This window comes from Lynx rufus, unplaced genomic scaffold (assembly GCF_022079265.1).
Source record: "Lynx rufus isolate CCGP_SWC_20201006 ecotype Redwood Valley unplaced genomic scaffold, mLynRuf1.p SCAF_20, whole genome shotgun sequence".
NCBI classification, from domain to species: Eukaryota; Metazoa; Chordata; class Mammalia; order Carnivora; family Felidae; genus Lynx; species Lynx rufus.
In genome coordinates this window covers 8,068,457-8,091,034 of record NW_025814835.1, presented here as the reverse complement: position 1 = coordinate 8,091,034, position 22,578 = coordinate 8,068,457, and the positions used below count along the sequence as shown (strand labels likewise).

The window sequence follows — 22,578 nt, the reverse complement described above, 5'->3', positions numbered from 1 at the left end:
TGCACAGTGATTTGTGTTTCCTCTGCCCGAGAAGGCTGTAGCCTTGAAGAAGGAAAGACAAATACTTACAAGCATCACTCTTAAAAACAGTGCCTTGAATAGAAAAGATCTGTGATACAGCAGGACTGACATACCAGAACCTGGGTTCTCACTGCAACAGGAGCCCGGGTTTCAGGCCCTAACGGAGGTGCTGAGGGAAGCAGCAGAAAGATCCAGGCTCTTTATCTCCCCTACTCCCAGTGACCGCCCTCATCCACTACATTTCTACACCCATGCAAAAAAGTAAGTGGGGAGTCAGGCTACAAAACTTAAGACCTGATTTTTAACTTTACTTGGCAATATCATCATGCACTAGCAAAGGCTGACAAAGCGCTATCATGTCTGGCAGGGGCTGAGAGAAACATTTTAAAAATACATTAAAAATAAGGTCACATACATTCTACATAGAAATAAGGCAAGAAATTAGGCATGGCAGTAAAGGAAATATATGAAAAAGAACCTAAATTATTGACATAGCTGTTAAATGCTAGTGTCTTTCTGATTAAAAGAAGATTAAAATGTATTATACAGAGGTGCCTGGGTGGCTCAGTATGTTAAGCATCCGACTTCAGCTCTGGTCATGATCTCATGGCTCACTAAGTTTGAGCCACATGTCAACTTCCGTGCTGACAGCTCAAGAGCCTGGAGCTTGCTTCAGATTCTGTGTCTCCCTCTCTCTCTGCCCCTCCGCCGGTCAGACACTGTCTCTCTCTCTCTCTCTCTCAAAAACAAATAAACGTTAAAAAAAATTTATAAAAAAATAATAAATAAAATAAATTGGATTATACAGGTTACTAAATGTATTTTTAATATTTTTTTAAATTAAAATGTTTTAAGTGACTTATGCTTCCCCTTGTTCCAGAAAAGATTTAAAGCCTATTACAGGGAAAGATAGATTATAACATGATAGTGAAAGTATAGCAGGGTTGAAAGAAAGAAAAACAAAGGTATGAAAATAACAGAACTGGAGGCGCCTGGGTGGCTCAGTTGGTTAGGCATCCAACTTCAGCTCAGGTCACGATCTCGCGGTTTGTGAGTTCGAGCCCTGCATCAGGCTCTGTGTTGACAGCTTGCTCAGAGCCTGGAACCTGCTCCAGATTCTGTCTCCCTTTCTCTCTGCTCCTGCCCCGCTCACACTCTGTCTGTCTCATAAATAAATAAACATTAAAAAATTTTTTTAATTAAAAAAAATTAAAATTAAAAAACAAAAAAATTAAAAAAAAAGAAAATAACATAACCAAGAACAAAGTAAAAAAAAATGTATGTACCAGATAAGCCACATTTGATAGGAAGGCTCTAAGCTTTCTAGTACAAAACAATAAAAGAAAAACCAACCAGTTACATAATTTATATATGCGAATCATCACTACTCTGAAGTACACCAATCCCAGACAGTGACATGAAATGGGAATTTATTCTGGGGGTGCAGGGAAAGAATTTGGAAATGGGTAGAAATCACAAAAAGAACACTGTAGAATGCCCAGTTGAACAACAGTACAGAGGACATCAGATCAGACTTGAGGCATCAAAACAAAGCGCAAAGCAGTAAAAGTAATTCTCTTTGTAAAACATAATTAATCAAATATCTATCTCAACCAAAACACAGTATTTACAAAGCTTCTAGATACTGGTGCTACTTCCTGCTCTATCCCCAAAATACTGTGAAATGCATATTAAGATAAGCAAATGAAACAGTTTTTGGAATAAGATCATTATTCATCATTCTTCCAAAGACCGTTTTAATTTCAGAATACTAGATATGTAGCACTTTCTTTCCGGATGTAATAAACTGGCAAAGGTCAAACCTCTTGGAGATTATAAAATTCCATTGAAGTATCTGAAAACTATTTTTCTCCCTTCTCGGAACAGCTGTTTTCACGGTGGAATTTAAAGTACCGCTAGGGGCGCCTGGGTGGCTCTGTTGGTTACACACCCAACTTCAGCTCAGGTCACGATCTCTCTGTTCGAGTTCGAGACCCGCATCGGGCTCTGTGCTGACCGCTCAGAGGCTGGAGCCTGGTTCAGATTCTATGTCCCCCCCTCTCTCTGTCCCTCCCCCACTCACACTCTGTCTCTCTCTCAAAAATAAATAAACATTAGGGGCGCCTGGGTGGCTCAGTCGGTTAAGCGTCCGACTTCGGCTCAGGTCACGATCTCGTGGTATGGGAGTTCGAGCCCCGCGTCGGGCTCTGTGCTGACCGCTCAGAGCCTGGAGCCTGTTTCCGATTCTGTGTCTCCCTCTCTCTCTGCCCCTCCCCCGTTCGTGCTCTGTCTCTCTCTGTCTCAAAAATAAATAAATGTTAAAAAAAAAAATTTTTTTTTAATTTTTTTTTCAACGTTTATCTGTCTCTCTCTGTCTCAAAAATAAATAAATGTTAAAAAAAATTTTTTTTTTAATTTTTTTTTTCAACGTTTATTTATTTTTGAGACAGAGAGAGACAGAGCATGAACGGGGGAGGGGCAGAGAGAGAGGGAGACACAGAATCGGAAACAGGCTCCAGGCTCTGAGCGGTCAGCACAGAGCCCGACGCGGGGCTCGAACTCCCATACCACGAGATCGTGACCTGAGCCGAAGTCGGACGCTTAACCGACTGCGCCACCCAGGCGCCCCAAAAAAAAAAAATTTTTTTAAATAAACATTAAAAAAATTTTTTTAATAAATAAAGTACCACTAAACTTTTAAAATGTTGGGAGACAAATACGAGGCTACCAACCAATCATAACGCTAAATGAGGACACTTAGAAACCAAAAATAATAACCAAGAACAGGAAGAAAATCTAAGTTTATTACAAACACAAAAAAATTAGACTTATTTTCCTAATTTTGCTAAAGACTAGCAAAAGTTCCATTATCAAATACTATTTTGGATTGGAGCAGCTCTCAGAATTTCAGATTCTGGCAGAAGAGCCCAAAAGCTCATTCTAAGCACTATTTTCAACTTTGTAGTAGAAAATTAATTCTGTGATAAAAACATGGAGAATAACAAAACCATGCAGTAAGCATGGTCACTAGCAAGACAAAGGAACTGTGCCCTATTTAACTTGTATGAGAAAAATGTGAACATCTACACATGCTTCCGTAGTATAATAAAATGTCCCATGAGCTCCAATTGGACCCAGAAGTAGTATTACTCTAGCTTTTATATTATAGCTATTTCAATAATAAAAAATTTGATGGCATTACATTACCAAGCTTATAATACACAAGTGTCGCTCGTTTAACAACGAGACTAGTGGTGATTTGCATTTGAGCCAAGAACAACACCTCTTAAAATCTAGTTATTGGATAACAAGCATCAAAACTACTACACCAGTAACATAAATATTAATCCTGTGTATTCTTTCCAGTTTTGTCTCCTATGGTTTTATTACGAGGCAGATGGTGAATAAGCAACCAGGATGAGAAGGCAGTGTTACACAAATTACAAGAACAAGTGGGAAAGTGGCGTGGGATCCTCCATAACTGGCAGAGTTAAGCTGGGTGTGTCAAGTGTGGAAAAGTGAACCTTCCAAGAGTTTAATGAGATGTGGGCCTTAACAACCACCTGGATCCACACTTCACATCACTGCCTGAAAAGCTGTCTTCACAAAGGCTCAAGTGGATTCAGCAATTCCTCCAAAGATATGTTCTAACAAAAATTTCAAAAGAAACCTCAGATTTGTCTAGGATCCTGGAGAATGAGGTACAATAGTGTGATTAACAAACACACAGAGAAGCAGCACATCTTACCTCCCCAGTGACACCGTTTTTCTATCCTCCAAATCATCTAAAAAGCAGCAGGCTGCAAAAAAGCTAGGTACTACTAGACTCAACATTCAGAACATGAAACAAAAAATTAATCCAGTAAGAACCAAAGAAAGACAAATTATGACCTTAACTGCACTAACCCAGAAAAGGTTAAAAAAAAAAATGTTAACAGTAACACATACCTAAGCATAAATAATTTTGTGTATAACTATTAAATTACAGAGGTGTATACTGGGTAGGTATGAGACCAGCTAGACTCAAAGGAAAGGTGTGATTCAGGGCAAGTTATTTAAACCCTCTGTGTGAAAGCTTCTTAATCTACAAAATGAGGATACTAGTGGCCCACAGCTCAATTACACAAGTTAAATATTAAGTTAAATAATGTTAAGCTCCTAGAAGAATACATAATAAACTCTATATTAGCTATTAATGTTTCTGTACATGGTAAACATGTTATCTATTATTTCTGCTCAAAATTATTTTTAACGTTATGGAAAAGGATTTGTAAATCTGATCAAGCACAAAAAAAAATTCTACATTTTTTTTTAAGTTCATTTATTTATTTTGAGAAAGAAAGAGAGACAGCATGAGCAGGGGAGGAGCAGAGAGACGGGGAGAGAGAGGATCCAAAGCAGGCTCCACACTCTAAATGGGGCTCGATCCCACAAACCGTAAGATCATGACCTGAGCCGAAACCAAGAGTCAGACACTCAACTGACTGGGCCACCCAGGCACCCCTTCCAAATTTTTCTTTTAAGAGGTCCTATTGCCATAAAGTTTCATCAGTGACAATATATGTGTATATATGTATATATATACTGAAATTTAATCATCAATTAATCTCAAATATCTACCAGCTTGATAACTGTTTAAAGTTACCCACCTGCCAAGTATAATCCTTTAAAATTATTGAAGGCATTGGAATTACAAGGAGATTCTGAAGAATAAATGCAGCCTAAAATAAAAAAAAGAAAATGTCAATACTGCCATCTTGCTGTCATCTCTGAAATAACCAATATATCGAATTTAATAATAAAAAACATATCACTGGGCAACTGCATATACTGAGACATCATTATGAGAATTTGCCAAGCCCGTTTCTTGTTATATGATGACCTAACAGTGGAGGAAATTATTTCATCAGGAAATATATTTTTTCCTATTTCAGAATTTTATTTTTCCAAAAAAATGATCTATAAAATATAAACTGTTCTGGTAACAGTTAAGAAATACACTTTCACACTTCTATTATTTCCTTACACACACACACACACACACACACACACACACACACACACACACACATCCTTCCCTTCCCCCCGCCCCCGACTATCCCTCTCATACAAGCTGTTCTTAATAAAAAAGTCCCAACTAGAAACACAAACCACAAATGTCCAACTTTACCTTCTAGGTCCTTAAGATGGTCAAATTAAATAATGGTACTAATATGAACACTGATTATGTATACAGTGAAAGATTGTGGTATGAGGGGTGAATAACGGGGGTAACAGAGGGGATCCAAAGAGAGTGAAATTTGTGACCATCTTAACTTGAAGTCAATAGATATCTTTAAAGTTGGTGAATCAAGAGGAAGCTACAAGATTAAGCATTACTACTTAAAAACAGCAAGAAAACTACAGCATTTGGATTTTGGAACTGGGAACTGGCAAATGGTGGGCCCTGGAGCTGCTGTTTTCTTCACAAGCCTCAGATCACTCTTGCATCACTGTTTTTAAAAATATTTGCATCGAGGGGCACATGGGTGGCTAAGTTGGTTGAGCGCCCGACTCTTGATTTCAGCTCAGGTCATGATCTCACGGTTTATGAAACTGAGCCCCATATTGGGCTCTGCCGTAACAGCTCAGAACATGTTTGGGATTCTCTTTCCCCCTCCCTCTGCCCCTCCCCCGCTCAAACTCCCTTTGTGCATCCTCTCTCTCTCTCTCAAAATAAATAAACATTAAAAAAGATTGCATCAATCATTTCAATAAAAGCGGCAATAAAATGAAGCCACAAATTATTTAGAAAGAATTAAAATAGGGTTTACTTTTCCTCTTATATATGATAACTACTACAGAGTTATCTGACAGCCATTCATCTTAAGTAAAGCTCTATCTATAGATATTAGAGAATCATATGCCCTGAGGTAATATGAAAGTAACTTTTTTCCCATGAACTACCTTTTAATGTATGACAATATAAAAGAATTCATATAAAAATATACCAAATTCTACTTTGGTCTTCTCAAAATAAAGGACTCCAGTATTTACTGTGAATTAGTATCTTTTTTAGTCTCTACTAGTATTTTATTTGAGGTTTATTTGCAGGTACAAAAGATAATGGCCAGCAATCAGTCCACAACATACAGGACACCACTGATAAGTCATTCCCAAGAGAGTATGGTTTACAAAGACCATACGACCGCGAGTTTCTAAGGCTGAATGGGGACGAGGTGCTAGGCGGACAGGCATACCTCCCTGCGCACCACACTGCATTCCGACTGGTCCAGAAGAATGTTCACCACAGTCCCCCAGAGCCCACCAGAAATGTTCTGACAGCTGTTTGCCAAGGCCACACAACCTGTTTCAAGGGTGGTCAGTGCCGATCCTAATCCCAGTGAAGTGAACCTCACCTGTTCAGATTAAAGAAAAGCCGTCAAACCAAAGAACCCAATTCCTTAACATGAACTCTTAATTTCTCTGGTACGTAAAATACCATGCTTTTATGACACTGTCTTGACGATCCTAAATTGTAAGACACTTATAGAAAGCAGTGTCCTATAAATTTATGAATGAATAAAAATCCTATTCCATCAAACAAGCAATATAGAAAAGTTCAATAAAAGCAAATGTCACAGAAAGTCAAAACCAGGTACAAATAAGAATAAAAATTATAGCTCAGAAGCCTTTCTAGGAGAGCACAGAGTGCTTACACATTTTTTTATGAATATGATTCCTGTTTATTCCTCATTTTTAAAGAGGTTATCTATTATTTTCTTCTCCATCCCTATTAGTGCTTCTTCCAAATAAATGGCTTTAACCTTTTTGAAACTTCTTTGCAAAAAGAAATAACTGAACTGTCTTTCCCTAAAGCATTTAGTATTTTCCCCAAAATTACTGTAAAAGAAAAATGTTTCAAATAAGATTAACGTGCTGTAATATGTTTGCCACAGTACCACTGCTGTGTGAGCTATGCATTTTGGTTGACTTCTGAATTCTGATTCTAAAACAGTTTCACTGGAAGCTACAGGATAGCAAAAAACAATGAGGTCATCACATGGTCAAGCAAACAAGTCTGATGTATATAAAGAATAGAACCTGTATGTTCAGACCAAATAATGTTTTCTAAAAACCAAGGTTTTTATTATAACAGAATATAATCATTTCTTGTTTGAAGTTAATGGACGGTGCCCATAGTTAAGAGTACTGTATCAGATACTTAAAAATTTGCTAGGAGGGTAGATCTTACGGTCAGTGTTCTAATCACAAAAATAAATAAGAGGACAAGAAGTAACTTCTGTAGGTGAAGGATATGTTTACAGCACAATTGTGGTAATGATTTCAGAAGTATACACTTATCTCCAAATTCATGAATTTGTACATATTCAGTATGTACAGATTTTCCATGTCAATCATACCTCAATAAAGTGGTTTTAAAAAAGAGGTAAGTGGACAAATGGCTACAACTGGAAAATTTATTAATAACATAAAATTTTGCACCATAATCGTACTATTCTATTAAATGACACACAAATATCACTTGGCAGCTATCCTTCTAAATTCTTTGAAAATGGGTGGGCTTCTCCAATAATTTTTCACTGTTCTCTCTAAAAGTGAAAGTTTCTATAATCCTTTTTTTTTCTATTTTTAATCTGTACTCTAATGAGTGTGATTGAAGAGGGTCTGCTATGAACTAACTGAACTGTATCCCCTCTAAATTCCTATGTTGAAGCCCTAACCCCTAATATACCTAAACCTGATGACAGAGCTTTTAGGATGTAATTAAAGTTAAATGAGGTCATAAAGGTGGGGTCCTAATCTGATAGGATTGGTGGTCTCATAAGAGGAGGAAGGTCACATGAGCACACGGTGAGAAGGCAGCTGTCTGTAAGCCAGAAAGGAGAGCCCTCACCAGAACCCAACATTATTGACACCTAATCTCAGATTTCTAGCCTCCAGAACTATAAGAAAATAAATTTGTTTTCTGAGCCACCTCGTTTATGGTATTTTGTTACGGCAGCCCAAACTGACTAGGAGAGAGTAAACAGCTGAAGGTACAGTCACTAAAATAATCTCATTTTGGAAAACACAAATATATACATATACATATACGTATACATATACGTATATGTATATATTTGTTTGTTTCACTTGTTTTTAATCTACACATAATGGACTCCATTTTCCTTCACACTGACTTCTGGGTCTCGATCAACCCATAATGGAATCAACCATGCCAATCCTTGCTGAGTAGGGGCCTGGTCTTCGCTGTGACTCCCCAGAGGCAAGAACCAGAGTGACATCCACTCCTAGAACGAACAAAAGGAACAGAGACACATTAGGTAAGGCTCTAGGAATACAACAGAAAAAGTTTAAAGTAACTTTTACATTTAAGAATTGTTTTACTCAAAACAAAGTTAAAATGTACTTAAGACTTGGCTTTAATTTAGTATTTAACCAAAACAAGGCAAACAAAAATCTCAGTTTCTACTTAAAAAGTTAAACAAAACAACTTGTCTTCAAAACAACTACCTCCCCCATGATTTAGACAAAATGTAGTTCTCTAGAGCCAGATTTCAATCAAAATGTATTTCAAATAAAATTCAGATTTGTGTAATACACAACTTCTAAGAAACATCTCAGTCAGAAGTCATTTCTGTCTCCAAAGAAGAAAAATCAAATGAGATATTTTCATATAGGCTTGAAATGTGTGAGACACAGCACATTCCTTGTCTAGCAACTGTTGAGAAGACAGGCGGCTTCTGATGCTCTCACCGAGCTCTGGGCTTGGGCCATCATCTCGTGGGATAAGTGAAGCAAACAAAGAATTGTGCTCTTGGTGACCCCTTTTCCCATAAAGGACATCGCATTTCCTCCACGCTCCACGTAAAAAGAAGTAATGACCTGAAAAAGCACAAACAATATTATGGTGACTTTGCTCTGAGTGGTATATAAAAACAAATACATAACTCTCTACTAACTTGTCTGATTTGAATCTTAACCACATAAAGTATATACAACATTCTTAGTTTATACATTTAAAAATAGTTAAGATGGTATACTTTAGGTTTTGTGTTACTACAATTAAAATAAATATTCTTACTTTAAAATCTTCTCCCTTTGGAACTTGTACAAAGATGTGTAGTATCCTCCTAGAAGACTTCTGTAATTTAGAATATGCTCATGCATTTTTCAAATGATACAGTATCCTTTAGGTAAAAGAGTTTACAACATCTTATTTAAAAAATACACTTAGGGGGCACCTGGGTGGCTCAGTCAGTTAAGCGCCTGACTCTTGATTTCAGCTCAATTCATTATCTCACAATTTGTAGGTTTGAGCCCCACAATAGGCCCTGCTCTGTCTGAAGCAGTCTGTCTCCCTCTGTTTCTCTCTGCCCCTCCCCAACTACGCACGCACACTTTTTCTGTCTCTCTCTCTCTCTCTCTCTTAAAAATAAATAAATAAATAAATAAACATTTAAGACAAATATTCAGAGTGACAAAAGACCACTTATAATTCACAAAATCTTAGTAAGAAAAGGAATGCTAACTATATTTAAGTGCCAACATACTATAAAGGAAAAATCTGTTTTGAGTCAAAACAATCAAAACTACCTATTATCTGACCAATACAACGTCAAGTATTTCAGTTCATTCACCCAAGGACTCTGGATGCTTTTACCCATCACAGAATCCTTTAAAGTAAGTCACTTTGTCTTAAAATAGAGACTACTTTTCAATTCATGCAGATTATTTCAAAAAGATGGCACAAATTAAGGTGCCTGGGTGGCTCGGTTGGTTAAGCGTCCGACTTCGGCTCAGGTCATGATCTCGTGGTCTGTGAGTTCGAGCCCCGCGTCGGGCTCTGTGCTGACAGCTCAGGGTCTGGAGCCTGCTTCGGCTTCTGTGTCCCCCTCTCTCTCTGCCCCTCCCCCACTCGCACTCTGTCTCTGTCTTTCCAAAAATGAATAAACACTAAAAAAATATTTTTTTAAAAAAGATGGAACAAATAATAAATCATGATAGGTATAGCTTATTTAACAGAAGCAATTTATTCATAGATAATATGGGATTTGTATCTTACATCAGAATTTTCATAAACCAAATAATTATATATGATGTCTGAAAAATAACCCAAGATTGTCCAGGAGCTGAAATTATAGGTGATGGGCTTTGCTCTACTACACACTCATGTGTGTATGTTTGAAAGTTTTCATAATTAAAAGTTTAAAACTTTAAGGGACTATCTTAAGAATAAGACACTTGAATGATTCAAGCCCTTCTTGTCTTCCGCTAAGTCAGTGGAGACAGCTACAGTATGATGGTTTCATACCCAGTTGGTAAGTGACAAGCCAAGAATTTAGGGATTATTTCCTTTCAATCTGACCTTTTGGTCATATCTGTGGAATTATACTCTATCTGTCTGGTTTTAAGAATTTAATTATCACAGTTTATGCACTTATCATAATGTATCATGCTTAGTTTAAAAGCCTCATTTCTCAACCACGAGAAGCAAATATTCCCATTCTGTTTTCACTATGCAAAACAAAATACCTATACTAGAAATACAGCTCCCTTCTGAAAAGGAGTCCGCTTTAGTGAGAAACTATAAAGCAAATCATTTGGACCAACAATGACTTTGTTTCAATGTCTATTCACATAAGCCTTCCTTGATTCTTTAGTAGGAAAATAAATCTAAATGTTTACTAATTATGTAACTATGCAAAAGGTCCCAAGTAAGATTTAATGGGACTCTGCCACAATGTCGAACAAGTGACAGATTTCTTCATATTATTTTCCTGTCACTTAATGTGAAGACAAAAAGATTTTCTTCCCAAGACGTGTAAAGCATGAAGTATACTCCTCTGTTTATACCAAATCAAGATTTGCTAACCAAGTTTTTCTTAACTGTGGAACATTCTAAAACAGGGATTGTACTTTTTTATCTACTCCTTAGCTAATACACTTGCCTCAATTTCTCACCTAGAACTAAGAAACCCTTTTGTTCTCCAATACCATAGAAAGCTCCTTTTAATTCCTGGTATTTGAAACACAACGTGTGTTGGGGCGCCTGGGTGGCGCAGTCGGTTAAGCGTCCGACTTCAGCCAGGTCACCATCTCGCGGTCCGTGAGTTCGAGCCCCACGTCGGGCTCTGGGCTGATGGCTCAGAGCCTGGAGCCTGCTTCCGATTCTGTGTCTCCCTCTCTCTCTGCCCCTCCCCCGTTCATGCTCTGTCTCTCTCTGTCCCAAATAAATAAATAAACGTTGAAAAAAAAAATTAAAAAAAAAAAATGAAACACAACGTGTGATCTGAATCTTACACAGTTTCAAAAACAAAAGCACTCCCGATAGTTTCCAAATATAAACAATGTTAACACCTAACTTCTTCAGTCACTGCTGTAGTCAACCCTCACATATATCCCTGATTGGAAACAGGTAAGTCACTTCATAGAGGACATGAGTTCCAAAAGGTTTATAAATGGAGTATATACAAATCACATTACACACAATGCTATAAATTAGATACTTGTATATTGAATTATATTTTAAATGTATTAGAGGATCTGATTTTTTAAAAAATTGGGGCGCCTGGGTGGCTCAGTCGGTTAAGCATCCGACTTCGGCTCAGGTCATGATCTCGCGGTCTGTGAGTTTGAGCCCCGTGTCAGGCTCCGTGCTGACAGCTCAGAGCCTGGAGCCCGTTTCAGATTCTGTGTCTCCCTCTCTCTCTGACCCTCCCCCCTTCATGCTGTCTCTCCCTGTCTCAAAAATAAATAAACATTAAAAAAATTTAAAAAATAAAAAAATAAAAATAAAAATAAAAAATAAAAAAAATTAAAAATACTACAATAAGGTCTTTAAGCTAACATAACTGTTCTAAAAATTCATCCATTTCTGTATGAATGTATAAATTCTGTGTTATGACACCTTGAAAGTTAGATAGAATAACTCATCATACACTGACCATGTGTACTTTTTTAGTATTTATAATTATTCCAGAAAAAAAGTTTATTCGATTAAAATAGCTACACTCAAATTCATATTCAATTTTATAGTACATATAAGAGTATTTAGGATTTTGAAATCTTTTTAACAAAATAAGATATACTTTTGAGATAAATTCTAGTTAATATCATCTGAAGCATGGTTTACAGCTGAATATACAAACATCACCTAAAGCATGATTTAATGATGAAAGCACAAAAATTAAACACACATAATTTATATATTCATCTAAATCACATTTCAATATTACTCAAACTGTATTCTAATTTAAAACCACATGTAAGATACATATAAATTAAATTAGTTGTTATTTCAACAATATGTGCCAATCACTATGTTAGGATAATGGGAAGCTATGGGTTAGTGGAAATGATACAAAGGTGATTCCCACAAGCTTACAGTCTAACAACAGATCAAGGCGTAAAACAAAATAGAGATACAATGTCTTAAGCACCATAATAATGGCATATATAAACTGTTACAGGTATACAACCTAGGAAGAGGCCGGTCACTCTTCCCTGAGTGTGTATGTCTGGAAGATAAGAAAAGACTTCCTAAAGGAAGGTAAATGAATAAGAGAGATCTTAAACTCTGTATACAGACTGCCATCTGAAAAGAGAAGAAACTATATGAAGAAATAGACTTTTAAAATAAGTTTTATTGGGGCGCCTGGGTGGCTCGGTCGGTTAAGCGTCCGACTTCAGCTCAGGTCACGATCTCGCGGTCCGTGAGTTCAAGCCCCGCGTCGGGCTCTGTGCTGACAGCTCAGAGCCTGGAGCCTGCTTCAGAGTCTGTGTCTCCCTCTCTCTCTCTGACCCTCCCCCATTCATGCTCTGTCTCTCTCTGTCTCAAAAATAAATAAACGTTAAAAATAAATAAATAAATAAAATAAAATAAGTTTTATTTAGTGAAATGGGCCAAATAAAACTGAAACTTCAGAGATGTGGGGGGAAAAATAAAACTGATGTAAGATTCAAAATGCAAGATTACAAAACTCCTTATGCACTTGATAGAGAGCTTTGGGTTGTAAGGTTTCAGCTTTTAAAGGAGTATCTGGTGGCAGGCAGACTGTGTGACTGCAGGTGGGAGCACACAGCATAAAGAGGAATGGCTGCTGACGTGCCATCCAGACTAGGGAAGACCCAGAGACTTCGGGGCCACGTGAGCCACGGCCACGGCTGCATCAGCAAGCACCGGAAGCACCCCGGAGACCAGGGGAATGCTGGTGGCATCTCCACAGGATCCACATCAACAAATAGCGTTCGGTTGGCACGAGGCATTGCCACTTAAAGAGGAGCCAGAGCTTCTGCCCAACTGTCCACCTCGATAAACCCTGGACGTTGGTCAGTGAGCAGACACGGGCAAATGCTGCCAAAAACAAGACGGGAGCTGCTCCCATAACCGATGTGGTGCGATGGGGCTACCGCAAAGTCTGGGGGAAGGGCAAGCTCCCCAAACAGCCTGTCAGCGTGAAGGCCTGAAGCCACATGGAAGAAGGTTCATTAAATACTGGCAAGTGCGTTCCAAAAAAAAAGAATAGGAAGTTATGGATACAAGTTGGTCGAAGCATCCCATGTCTAGAATGCCCATGATATCAATCACTCATCTCTGAAAATCTAACACTGCCTCCTCGAAGAGCCTTTGCTGACGTCCTAATACAGTTAAAGAGCCCAACCTCTGACTATCATTCAACCTTGACTATCACCGAGCCTTTCAAGACAAGCAATGCTGACAGATTTGGTCAATAAGGAAACCAGGAGTCATTTTTAGATTCAGACAGGTTATTACTTAACGTTAAAAACAAAAGCAATAGTAGCCAAAGAGCCAGCTCCCAGTCTCTTTCGCAGGGTGCCACTGACACAGGGGGGCCAGATGACAGCAATGCAGACAGCAGGGCACTCTGCGGGGGAGCCCAGGCCCCGCTGCAGCCGAGCTGCTTACAGCCTGCAGCTATCCTGCAAGGGAACTGAGGCAGAAAGCCTCACTCATCAGAACCCAGGAGGTAGTAAGAAACAGGCTCGTGACACACATCCCAGGAAGAGTGAAGCAAGTAAGAAACAGTCTTGCAGCAGTTCCTCACAAGCCTCCCATGTTCTCATGTTCCAGAAGGATCAGAGGAAGCTCTGCAAGACTTAGATAAGCTGTGATTAGGCCTTGCCTCTGTGGACGGCGTGCATAAAATGCAAGGCTGGCAGGGAACCCTGGGGAAGCTCTTCTCTAACAGGACTATGTGGAACTACGTCATTGCTATATTTATGACATCATACTAAAACTATACTGACCCAAATGATGAAACTGGGGCATATCAGAACGTGTGAGATAATGTTAAGGCCATGCCTAGAAGGTAATTAGAGCTAAAAATACTTGAGAATAGATTTTTAAAAAATCAGTGAAATAAGACTATCACAAAAAAGCCATAAATTAAAACAAAAGGAGAAAGAAATAAGCTTAAAGAGAAATTAATGAAATGGGGGAAAACATTAAAGGGAGGATCAACAAAGTCCACCGTTCATTCTTTGAAAAGAATGACAATAATAAAACATACAAACACACAGTAAGACTAATCAAGAAAACTAGAGGAAAGAATAGTTTAATACCTCGAATGAAATGGGACCTCCCTCTAGATCTGACAGACATTTAAAGAATAAGATGATTTGATGAATAATCTTAGGGCTAGGAATTCAAAACTTTAGAGACAATACTAGAAAAACATAACTTACTGACACCAAAAATTAAAAATCTCAAAATTCTAGATTTAAAAAATTCAATTCATTTACAATCTTTCCCAAAAGAAAACTCCAGGTCTGAATTGCTTCATCATCAAATTCTACTAGACATTTAAGCATTAAATACCACCAATTCCAATCAACTATTTCAAAAGGAAATAAGAGTTACATAAAAATAATTTATACATATAAAGATGGATTAATTTTGATATTAAAACCTGACAAAAGTTTCCTGAGAAACAAGACAGATGCAGTCATTATAAAACCATTTTCTGCACAAGAAAATTGGTAGAATTCTAAAAACATTAACAAAGTAAATCTGTTAATATATAAAAGGAATAGTACATCACAACCTAAGTTGAAATTCTCCCAGAAGTGCAAGGATGTTTAAAATTTTTAAATGAATCAATCTAATCCATCACCTTAATGGAATACAGGGGAAAAAAAAATCATGTTTATCTTAAAAGATACAGAAAAAGCATTATACACTTGTTATTAAAAAAAAAAAAACACCTTGGTAAAGCAAGACTAAAAGGAAACTTACTTTTCTATACTTAATTGAAAAAAACTACCATAAACAGCATAGTGAGAGGTGAAAAATTAAAGGCCTTTCCTTTGAGTTTGGAAACAAGGATGGCTGGGTAGATGGCTCATATATAAAAACTGAGTACACTTCTACACATTCAACAATAGTTAGAAAATCAACTATCAAAAATTCATTTTCACTGAGAGACAAGAATATTCATTGAAGCAGGATCCAAAATGGCTCTCCATTAAAATAAAAAACCAAAATATCTTTCAACACTGTAGCGTAGTGAACACTGGACAAGTAAACTAACTCTACCTACAGGAAGCAGGATGAACAAGTCTCAGAAGCATACTGATGACAGAAAGCAGTCATATGATTCCATTTTACAAAACTTAAAAAATCAGGAATTGTTGCAAACATGTACGCATAATTAAGTGGTAAGATTACCAAGAAAAGTAAAGAATGATTACCATAAACTCAAAGTAACAACTACCTTTCATGAGAGAAGAGCTCAAAAAGGGGGATGGCAAATGTTCCCTGGGTGCTGGCAATGCCTGGATCAGGCAGGTTCACTATGTGATGCCTGAGCTATGTATGTTCTGTGTAATCTCCACATATGTGCTGTATTTCACAGATAAAAAGGATAGACAACATAAGTGAATATATTACCTAATGAGGGGACTTAAATGTAAGCCTTAGTTTATTCTTCTTGAAAATGAGTGTACTCTAAAAGTGATCTTACATATTTATTAATAAAAATCATTAAAACACTTAACACATTATAATGAGTCATAGGAATACTGCAGAATAATCTACATTAAATTATGCTGATACACAGAACACACCTAACACTGTGCCCGGCATAGGGGCGCCTGGGTGGCTCAGTTGGTTGAGCATCTGACTTCGGCTCAGGTCATGATCTCACAGTTCGTGAGTTCGAGGCTCTGTGCTGAAACCCTGGAGCCTGCTTCAGATTCTGTGTCCCCCTCTCTCTCCGCCCCACCCCTGCTTGTGCTCTGTCTCTCTCTTTCAAAAATGAATAAACATAAAAAAAAATTTTTTTTAAATAAAAAAAACACCATGCCCGGCACAAAGGGAATGATCAATAAACAGTAAATAGCTATTCTTTGGGGTTGTTACTATTTAGTTACAGTCACTGGTTGTTTTTACTTACTTCAAGAAGACCTGACAAGTACTTGACACAAATTTCAAATGGCTTTGTGAGAGGAGAGTGTGAGCTCCATCCCGGAGATGCCGTGAGGTGAGCCATCCCTCGTAAGGTCCTCTCGAGGGAAGGCAGGCCATAGAAGTGAGGGGCATCAGTGACTCTCAGGCTCTGGAGCAGTCTCAGAGCCAGCTGTGTCTGGAAAACGTGAAGAAGTTCCAAGCATTTCCTGTGTATGTAAAGCAAGGAAGAAAAAAATCAACAAGAGAACAAGTGTGATGGGCTAATGGGTTAACTTGCTGATGGCAGAGAGTTACTAACAACTTAGTATGTCAGAAAAATACGAACCAGGAGAAATGGCGGTCTCAAAACAAGGCTTTTCAAGGAAAACATAGTTAAAATATGAGGTGAAAGACCAGTAACAATTACACTGAAAAAGAGATAAGTGATATTGGTATTGGTACCCAAAAATAAAACCAAAAATTAGAATGGAAAATTAAATGCATACTTTAAATGAGTTAAATTGGCATATATTAAACCTATACTTTTAATCATCTGGAATCATTCAAAAACTGAATTTTTAATTAGCTGAAATTGTTTTCCCCAGAAAGCTAAAATAAAAGGTTTTAATGAGTTTGACACATAATTTACATGAAACAAGCAAGAGAATATTTTTTTTTTAGGAAACAAAATCCCTGAAACTAATAGGTAGGCATGGATCCAAAGATGAGATTCCTGGGAGAAGTATCAGCGTGTAACAAAGCTTGAATGAAATCTGAAACTTCCGGGCGCCTGGGTGGCGCAGTCGGTTAGGCGTCCGACTTCAGCCAGGTCACGATCTCGCGGTCCGGGAGTTCGAGCCCCGCGTCGGGCTCTGGGCTGATGGCTCAGAGCCTGGAGCCTGTTTCCGATTCTGTGTCTCCCTCTCTCTCTGCCCCTCCCCCGTTCATGCTCTGTCTCTCTCTGTCCCAAAAATAAATAAACGTTGAAAAAAAAATTTAAAAAAAAAATCTGAAATTTCCTCAGTTATACAGATTTTTAGACTCCAAAACTGATGACTACTATGTTTTTACATATTACAGTATTACAGTATCGTATGTGTGTAGTTGAATTACAGTATTACGAGTATAGTTGAATGATTTTTAAAGATCATAATTCTTATACACCTGACATCCAACTGCTTTTAAAGTTTTAGAAACACATATAGCTTGCAACAAAGCCTAAAAGTTATTTGTATAAATTCATATTTCCCACAGGTCAACAACAAAGTACAGCTGACCAACAACAAAGTACAGTTAGAGGCACTAACCCCATGTGCCGTCAAAAATCCTCATATACTTTGTGACTCTCCAAAAACTCAACTAATAGCAAACTGTTGACCAGAAGCCTTACTGACAACATAAAACAGTCAATTAACACACATTTTGCATGTTTTCTGTTATAATACTCTGTATTCTTACAAAAAGGCAAGCTAGTGGAAAGAAAACATTATTATTATTATTTTTTTTTTTAACTAAGCTCTATGCCCAACGTGGGGCCTGAACTCAAAACCCTGAGATCAAGAGCTTCATGCTCTACTGACTGAGCCAGCCAGTTGTCCCAGTAAAGGAAAATATTATCAAGAAAATCATAAAAGTACTATACTGTATTTATTCAAAAAAATCCAGGTATAAATAGACCCACATAGTTCAAACCTGGGCTGTGCAAGAATCAACTATAATCTAATCAACAGTATTAAAAAATGTTCTTCTGTTCTTTAAATTAACATACCAGTCATTCTCATTTTCTGCCCCTCTTACCTTAACGCTTGCAAAAGAAAACTACCAAAGGAAATAGTGCCTCTGCAAATATCTAACCAATCCCAGTTCAACCGCCACCAGTTCCCTCTCCTAGTCCCTGTGAACATTCCCCAAGCTCCACACCCAGTTTGTCTCATAACCACGCAAGTTCCTCTCAACATCCAAGAAGAGTCCACAGCGCTGTTTCTCTAAGTCTAGCCCAAGGACTACCAATGGTGCTTACCTAATATGTATATTCCTGAGCTGCTGATAATATTTTAACAAGTCCCCCAGGAGATTCTATACACATTACAGGTCTAGCTGCACAGAATCTACCATCAATGGATTCACTGTTTTTGTCTTCAGCACTTTAATAAGGTATCAATGTACGTAGTAAAACTCACGAATCTTATAGATACACGACATGATTTATGTATGTATATAATCATGCAACCACCAAGCATAACAACATATAAAACATTCTCACCACCTCAGAAGGCTCCTAGGTGACCCTCTCTAGTGAAATTTTTATTGACTTGTATTCTAAATTTACTAATCCTCTTTTATACTGTGTCTAGCCCACTATTAAGCCCATGCGATGAATTTTTTACTTGAAAAACTGTAGTCTCCATTTCTCTGCTATTGATATTCTCCATAGTTTTACCAATATTACCCATATTTTCATCTAATATATATTATATTTATATTTAAAATATTACTTAGGGGTGCCTGGGTAGTTGAGTCAGTTAAGTATCCAACTTGATTTCGGCTCAAGTCATGATCTCATGGTTCCTGAGTTCAAGCCCCATGTCAGGCTCTGTGCTGACAGCCTGCTTGAGATTCTGTCTCCTTCCCTCCTTGCCCCTCCCCCACTCATCCTCTCCCTCTCAAAATAAACTTTAAAACATAAAATATTATTTGTAGTAATAATTTATATTATATATATTATAATTACATTTACTATATTATATTATATATTATTTATAATATAAATTATAATTATGATATATTATAATATAATATATATTATAATAACTTATAAGAATAAAGTTCCTGTAATAGTTGACATCTGTGGGTCTATTTCTAATGATATTTTTCTCTGAACTACAAGAGACATTTTCCTACTTCTTTATAGTTCTCCTCATTTGTGATTGTATGTCAAACCTTTGCGTCCAAGAGTTACTGAGGGGCACCTGGCTGGCTCAGTTGGTAGAGTATTTGACTCTTGATCTCAGGGTTGTGAGTTTCAAACCCACATTGTGTATAAAGATTACTTAAAAATAAAATGTTTAAAAAAAAGTTACTGAGGGCAAATTACGTAATAGTTTCTCATAGAAATGGCTTTCAGATCTAGTCAGGTGTTGAACTGAATTAGGGGTATTTGACACTTTGATTTGTTTCAAATGTTATGTGTGGGGGATCAGGTCTTTCCCTCCAGCAGAGACTTGGGATCGCAGCATAAGAAGACCTCATCAAATAGAAAACTTTTAAACATCAAAGGACACTACCCAAAAAGTGAAAATATAACCTACAGAATGGGAGAAAAATTTGCAAATCATATTCGATACGATATTTAAAAAAAACTTTTTTAATCTTTATTTATTATTGAGAGAGAGAGAGAGAAACAGAGCGTGAGCAGGGGAGGAACAGAGAGAGGAAACCAGAATGTGAAGCAGGCTCCAGGCTCTAGGCTCTGAGCTGTCAGCACAGAGCCTGACGCAGGGCTCAAACCCACGAATTGTGAGATCATGACCTGAGCCAAAGTCGGACCCTTAGCCGACTGAGCCACCCCAGCGCCCCATATTCGATACGATGTTGATGTCTAGAATATATAAAAAGACAGCTCAACAACAAAAAAACAAACAACCCAATGCAAAAATAGGCAAAAGACTTGAATGCACATTTTTCCAAAGAAGATAAACAAATAACCAGCAAGCACAGGAAAGGATGCTGAACATAATTTTTCGTGAGGGAAATAAAATCAAAACCAAAATGATTCCAGTTTATACCACTAGGATGGCCATAAGAAGAAGTGTTACAGAGGACATAGAGAAATTAGAACACTTATACATTGCTAGTGGGAATGTAAAATGGTGTAGCTGCTATGGAAAAGAGTTCGGCACTTCTTCAAGAAAATAATCACAGAGTAACCACATGAGCCAGCAAGTCCAGTCATAGGTGTATACGGGGGAACTAAAAACATGCGTTCACACAAAAACTTGTATGCAAATGTTCAAAGCTGCATTATTCACAATACTCAAAGGTAGAAACAACTCAAATGTGCACCACCAGATGAATGGATAAACAAAATGTGGTCTATCTGTACATGGACTACTGTTCAGTCATAGGAAGCAATGAGCACTGATATGCGCTAGAATATGGATGGACCTTGAAAGCGTGATGCGAAATCAGACACAAAAGATCATATATGTCTGATTCCATTCATATAAAATGTACAGAATAAGTAAATTCCCAGAGAGACAAAAATTAGTGCTTGGTTGCCACAGGCTTGGGTAAGGGTACAAAGTTTCTTTTCAGAGTAATGAAAAGAAAGAATTAAATGGTGACAGTTGAACAACATTGTACACATACCAAAACGATTCAATTGTATACTTTAAAATGGTTAAGATAGTAAATTTTATCTAATTAAAAAAATTTTAAGTCAGAATTATAGACACACATTGGAAAATCATCTATGTAGTTAAAAAAAAGTCATAAAGTCACAGAAATGGGTATGATTGCTCAGATACATGTATAGAGAATTAAGAGAGGACCAAGAGACAGTAAAATACCGTGTGTGTATGTGTGTATGTGTGTGTGTGTGTGTGTGTGTGTGTGTGAGAGAGAGAGAGAGAGAGAGAGAGTGTGTGTGTGTGTGTGTATGTGTGTATGAAATTATAATCAGGCTATACAAGAGACTTCACTGAAATGAAAACAAACAGACCACGACTGATTACTACTGAAGTCTTGCTTCCTCAATTTGAAACCAGTAAACAAGTAAGACTCTTTGGAAATCAAAACGAAACTAGTTTCTACATCAATGTCCCCGAACCTTCAACAACACAAATGGTACCTGTCAGTAACTGCCATGAAACTGAGCAGCAAGGTATTGAAAAGAGCAACCAGTTCTTTCTGCACTTGTTGCCTGACAGCAGTCCGGATGTCATCTGTTTCCTCTCGTGCCTGTGACTCCGTCAGAACCAGCAGGTCTAACAGTGGGTTTGGACTCTAAACAATAATATTAAAAAAATATGTTTACTCTCTAATTGAGCTGTATGTTGTTTCTATAAAGATTTTTGTTGCAAATCACATTCTGGATTACCTAAGAGTTATATTACCTAACCTGTAGGTACGGGTCTCTAGTGCATTAGTAGAGATGCTCTAAACTCAAAAGGTGCTTCATATGTTATCTCAACAGAAGAACAGCACATCTATTACAGAAAACTGAGGAAAATATAAAGACGCACAATGAGAAAAACAAAAACCCCATGATCACACTTCACAGAGATAGCTGCTATGAGTAGACTGGTGTATACTATCCTCATTGTGGGAGAATAAACATAAACAGAATTCTAATTCCGTATTTTTAACAAAACTGAGACCAAGTGAAAAAATCCGCTATAACAACCCCTTTTTAAACATAATGTTGGGGAACCTGGGGCGCTCAGTCTGTTAAGCATCTGACTTTGGCTCAGGTCATGATCTCGCGGTTCGTGGGTTTGAGCCCCAAGTCAGGACAGCTCAGAGCCTGGAGCCTGCTTTGGATTCTGTGTCTCCCTCTCTCTCTGTGCCCCTCCCCTACTCATACTCTGTCTCTCAAAAATAAATAAACATTAAAAAAATAATTAAAAAACAGGGGCACCTTGGTGGCTCAGTTGGGTAAGCTTCCGACTTCAGCTCAGGTCATGATCTCACAGTTCGTGAGTTCAAGCCCCACATCAGGCTCTGTGCTGACAGCTCAGAGCCTGGAGACTGCTTCAGAGTCTGTGTCTCCCTCTCTATGTGCCCTCTCCCCCTCGTGCTCTGGCTGTCTCTCTCTCTCAAAAATAAATATTTAAATTTTTTTAAATAAAAATAAAAAATAATAAACATAATGTTATCAGTATTTCTTCAAACACAATATTTTAATATCTGATTATTTTTCAATCATAAGGATTTCCACACCAACTACTAAATCATCAGTGATTTTTAATTTCATGGAGATGTGCAGCAGGGTGTTCAACTCAGATTGTATCTGGTGTATGAATTCCAAGCTATGATATTACTAAATCAAAATGGTTTTAACAGTTTTAATGTTTTCAACATATATTGCCAAATTGTCTCTACAAAACATGCACCAATAGACATGACGATGCGGGGTGGGAGAA

General features: G+C 37.5%; 1 protein-coding gene and 1 pseudogene across 1 annotated transcript in view; one reads left to right on the top strand and one right to left on the bottom strand.

Moving 5' to 3' along the window:
• RTTN (rotatin) overlaps positions 1 to 22,578 on the bottom strand; it is a 169,158-nt gene that overhangs the window by 70,372 nt on the left and 76,208 nt on the right. The window contains exons 27-32 of the mRNA XM_047086363.1: positions 21,285 to 21,439; positions 16,443 to 16,662; positions 8,782 to 8,910; positions 8,205 to 8,315; positions 6,261 to 6,419; positions 4,671 to 4,742 (exon numbers count right to left, since the gene is read on the bottom strand). Coding sequence (XP_046942319.1) covers positions 4,671 to 4,742; positions 6,261 to 6,419; positions 8,205 to 8,315; positions 8,782 to 8,910; positions 16,443 to 16,662; positions 21,285 to 21,439 — 846 coding nt within the window. The remainder of the gene's footprint in view (positions 1 to 4,670; positions 4,743 to 6,260; positions 6,420 to 8,204; positions 8,316 to 8,781; positions 8,911 to 16,442; positions 16,663 to 21,284; positions 21,440 to 22,578) is intronic.
• LOC124517080 (60S ribosomal protein L27a-like) lies at positions 13,121 to 13,494 on the top strand (annotated as a pseudogene).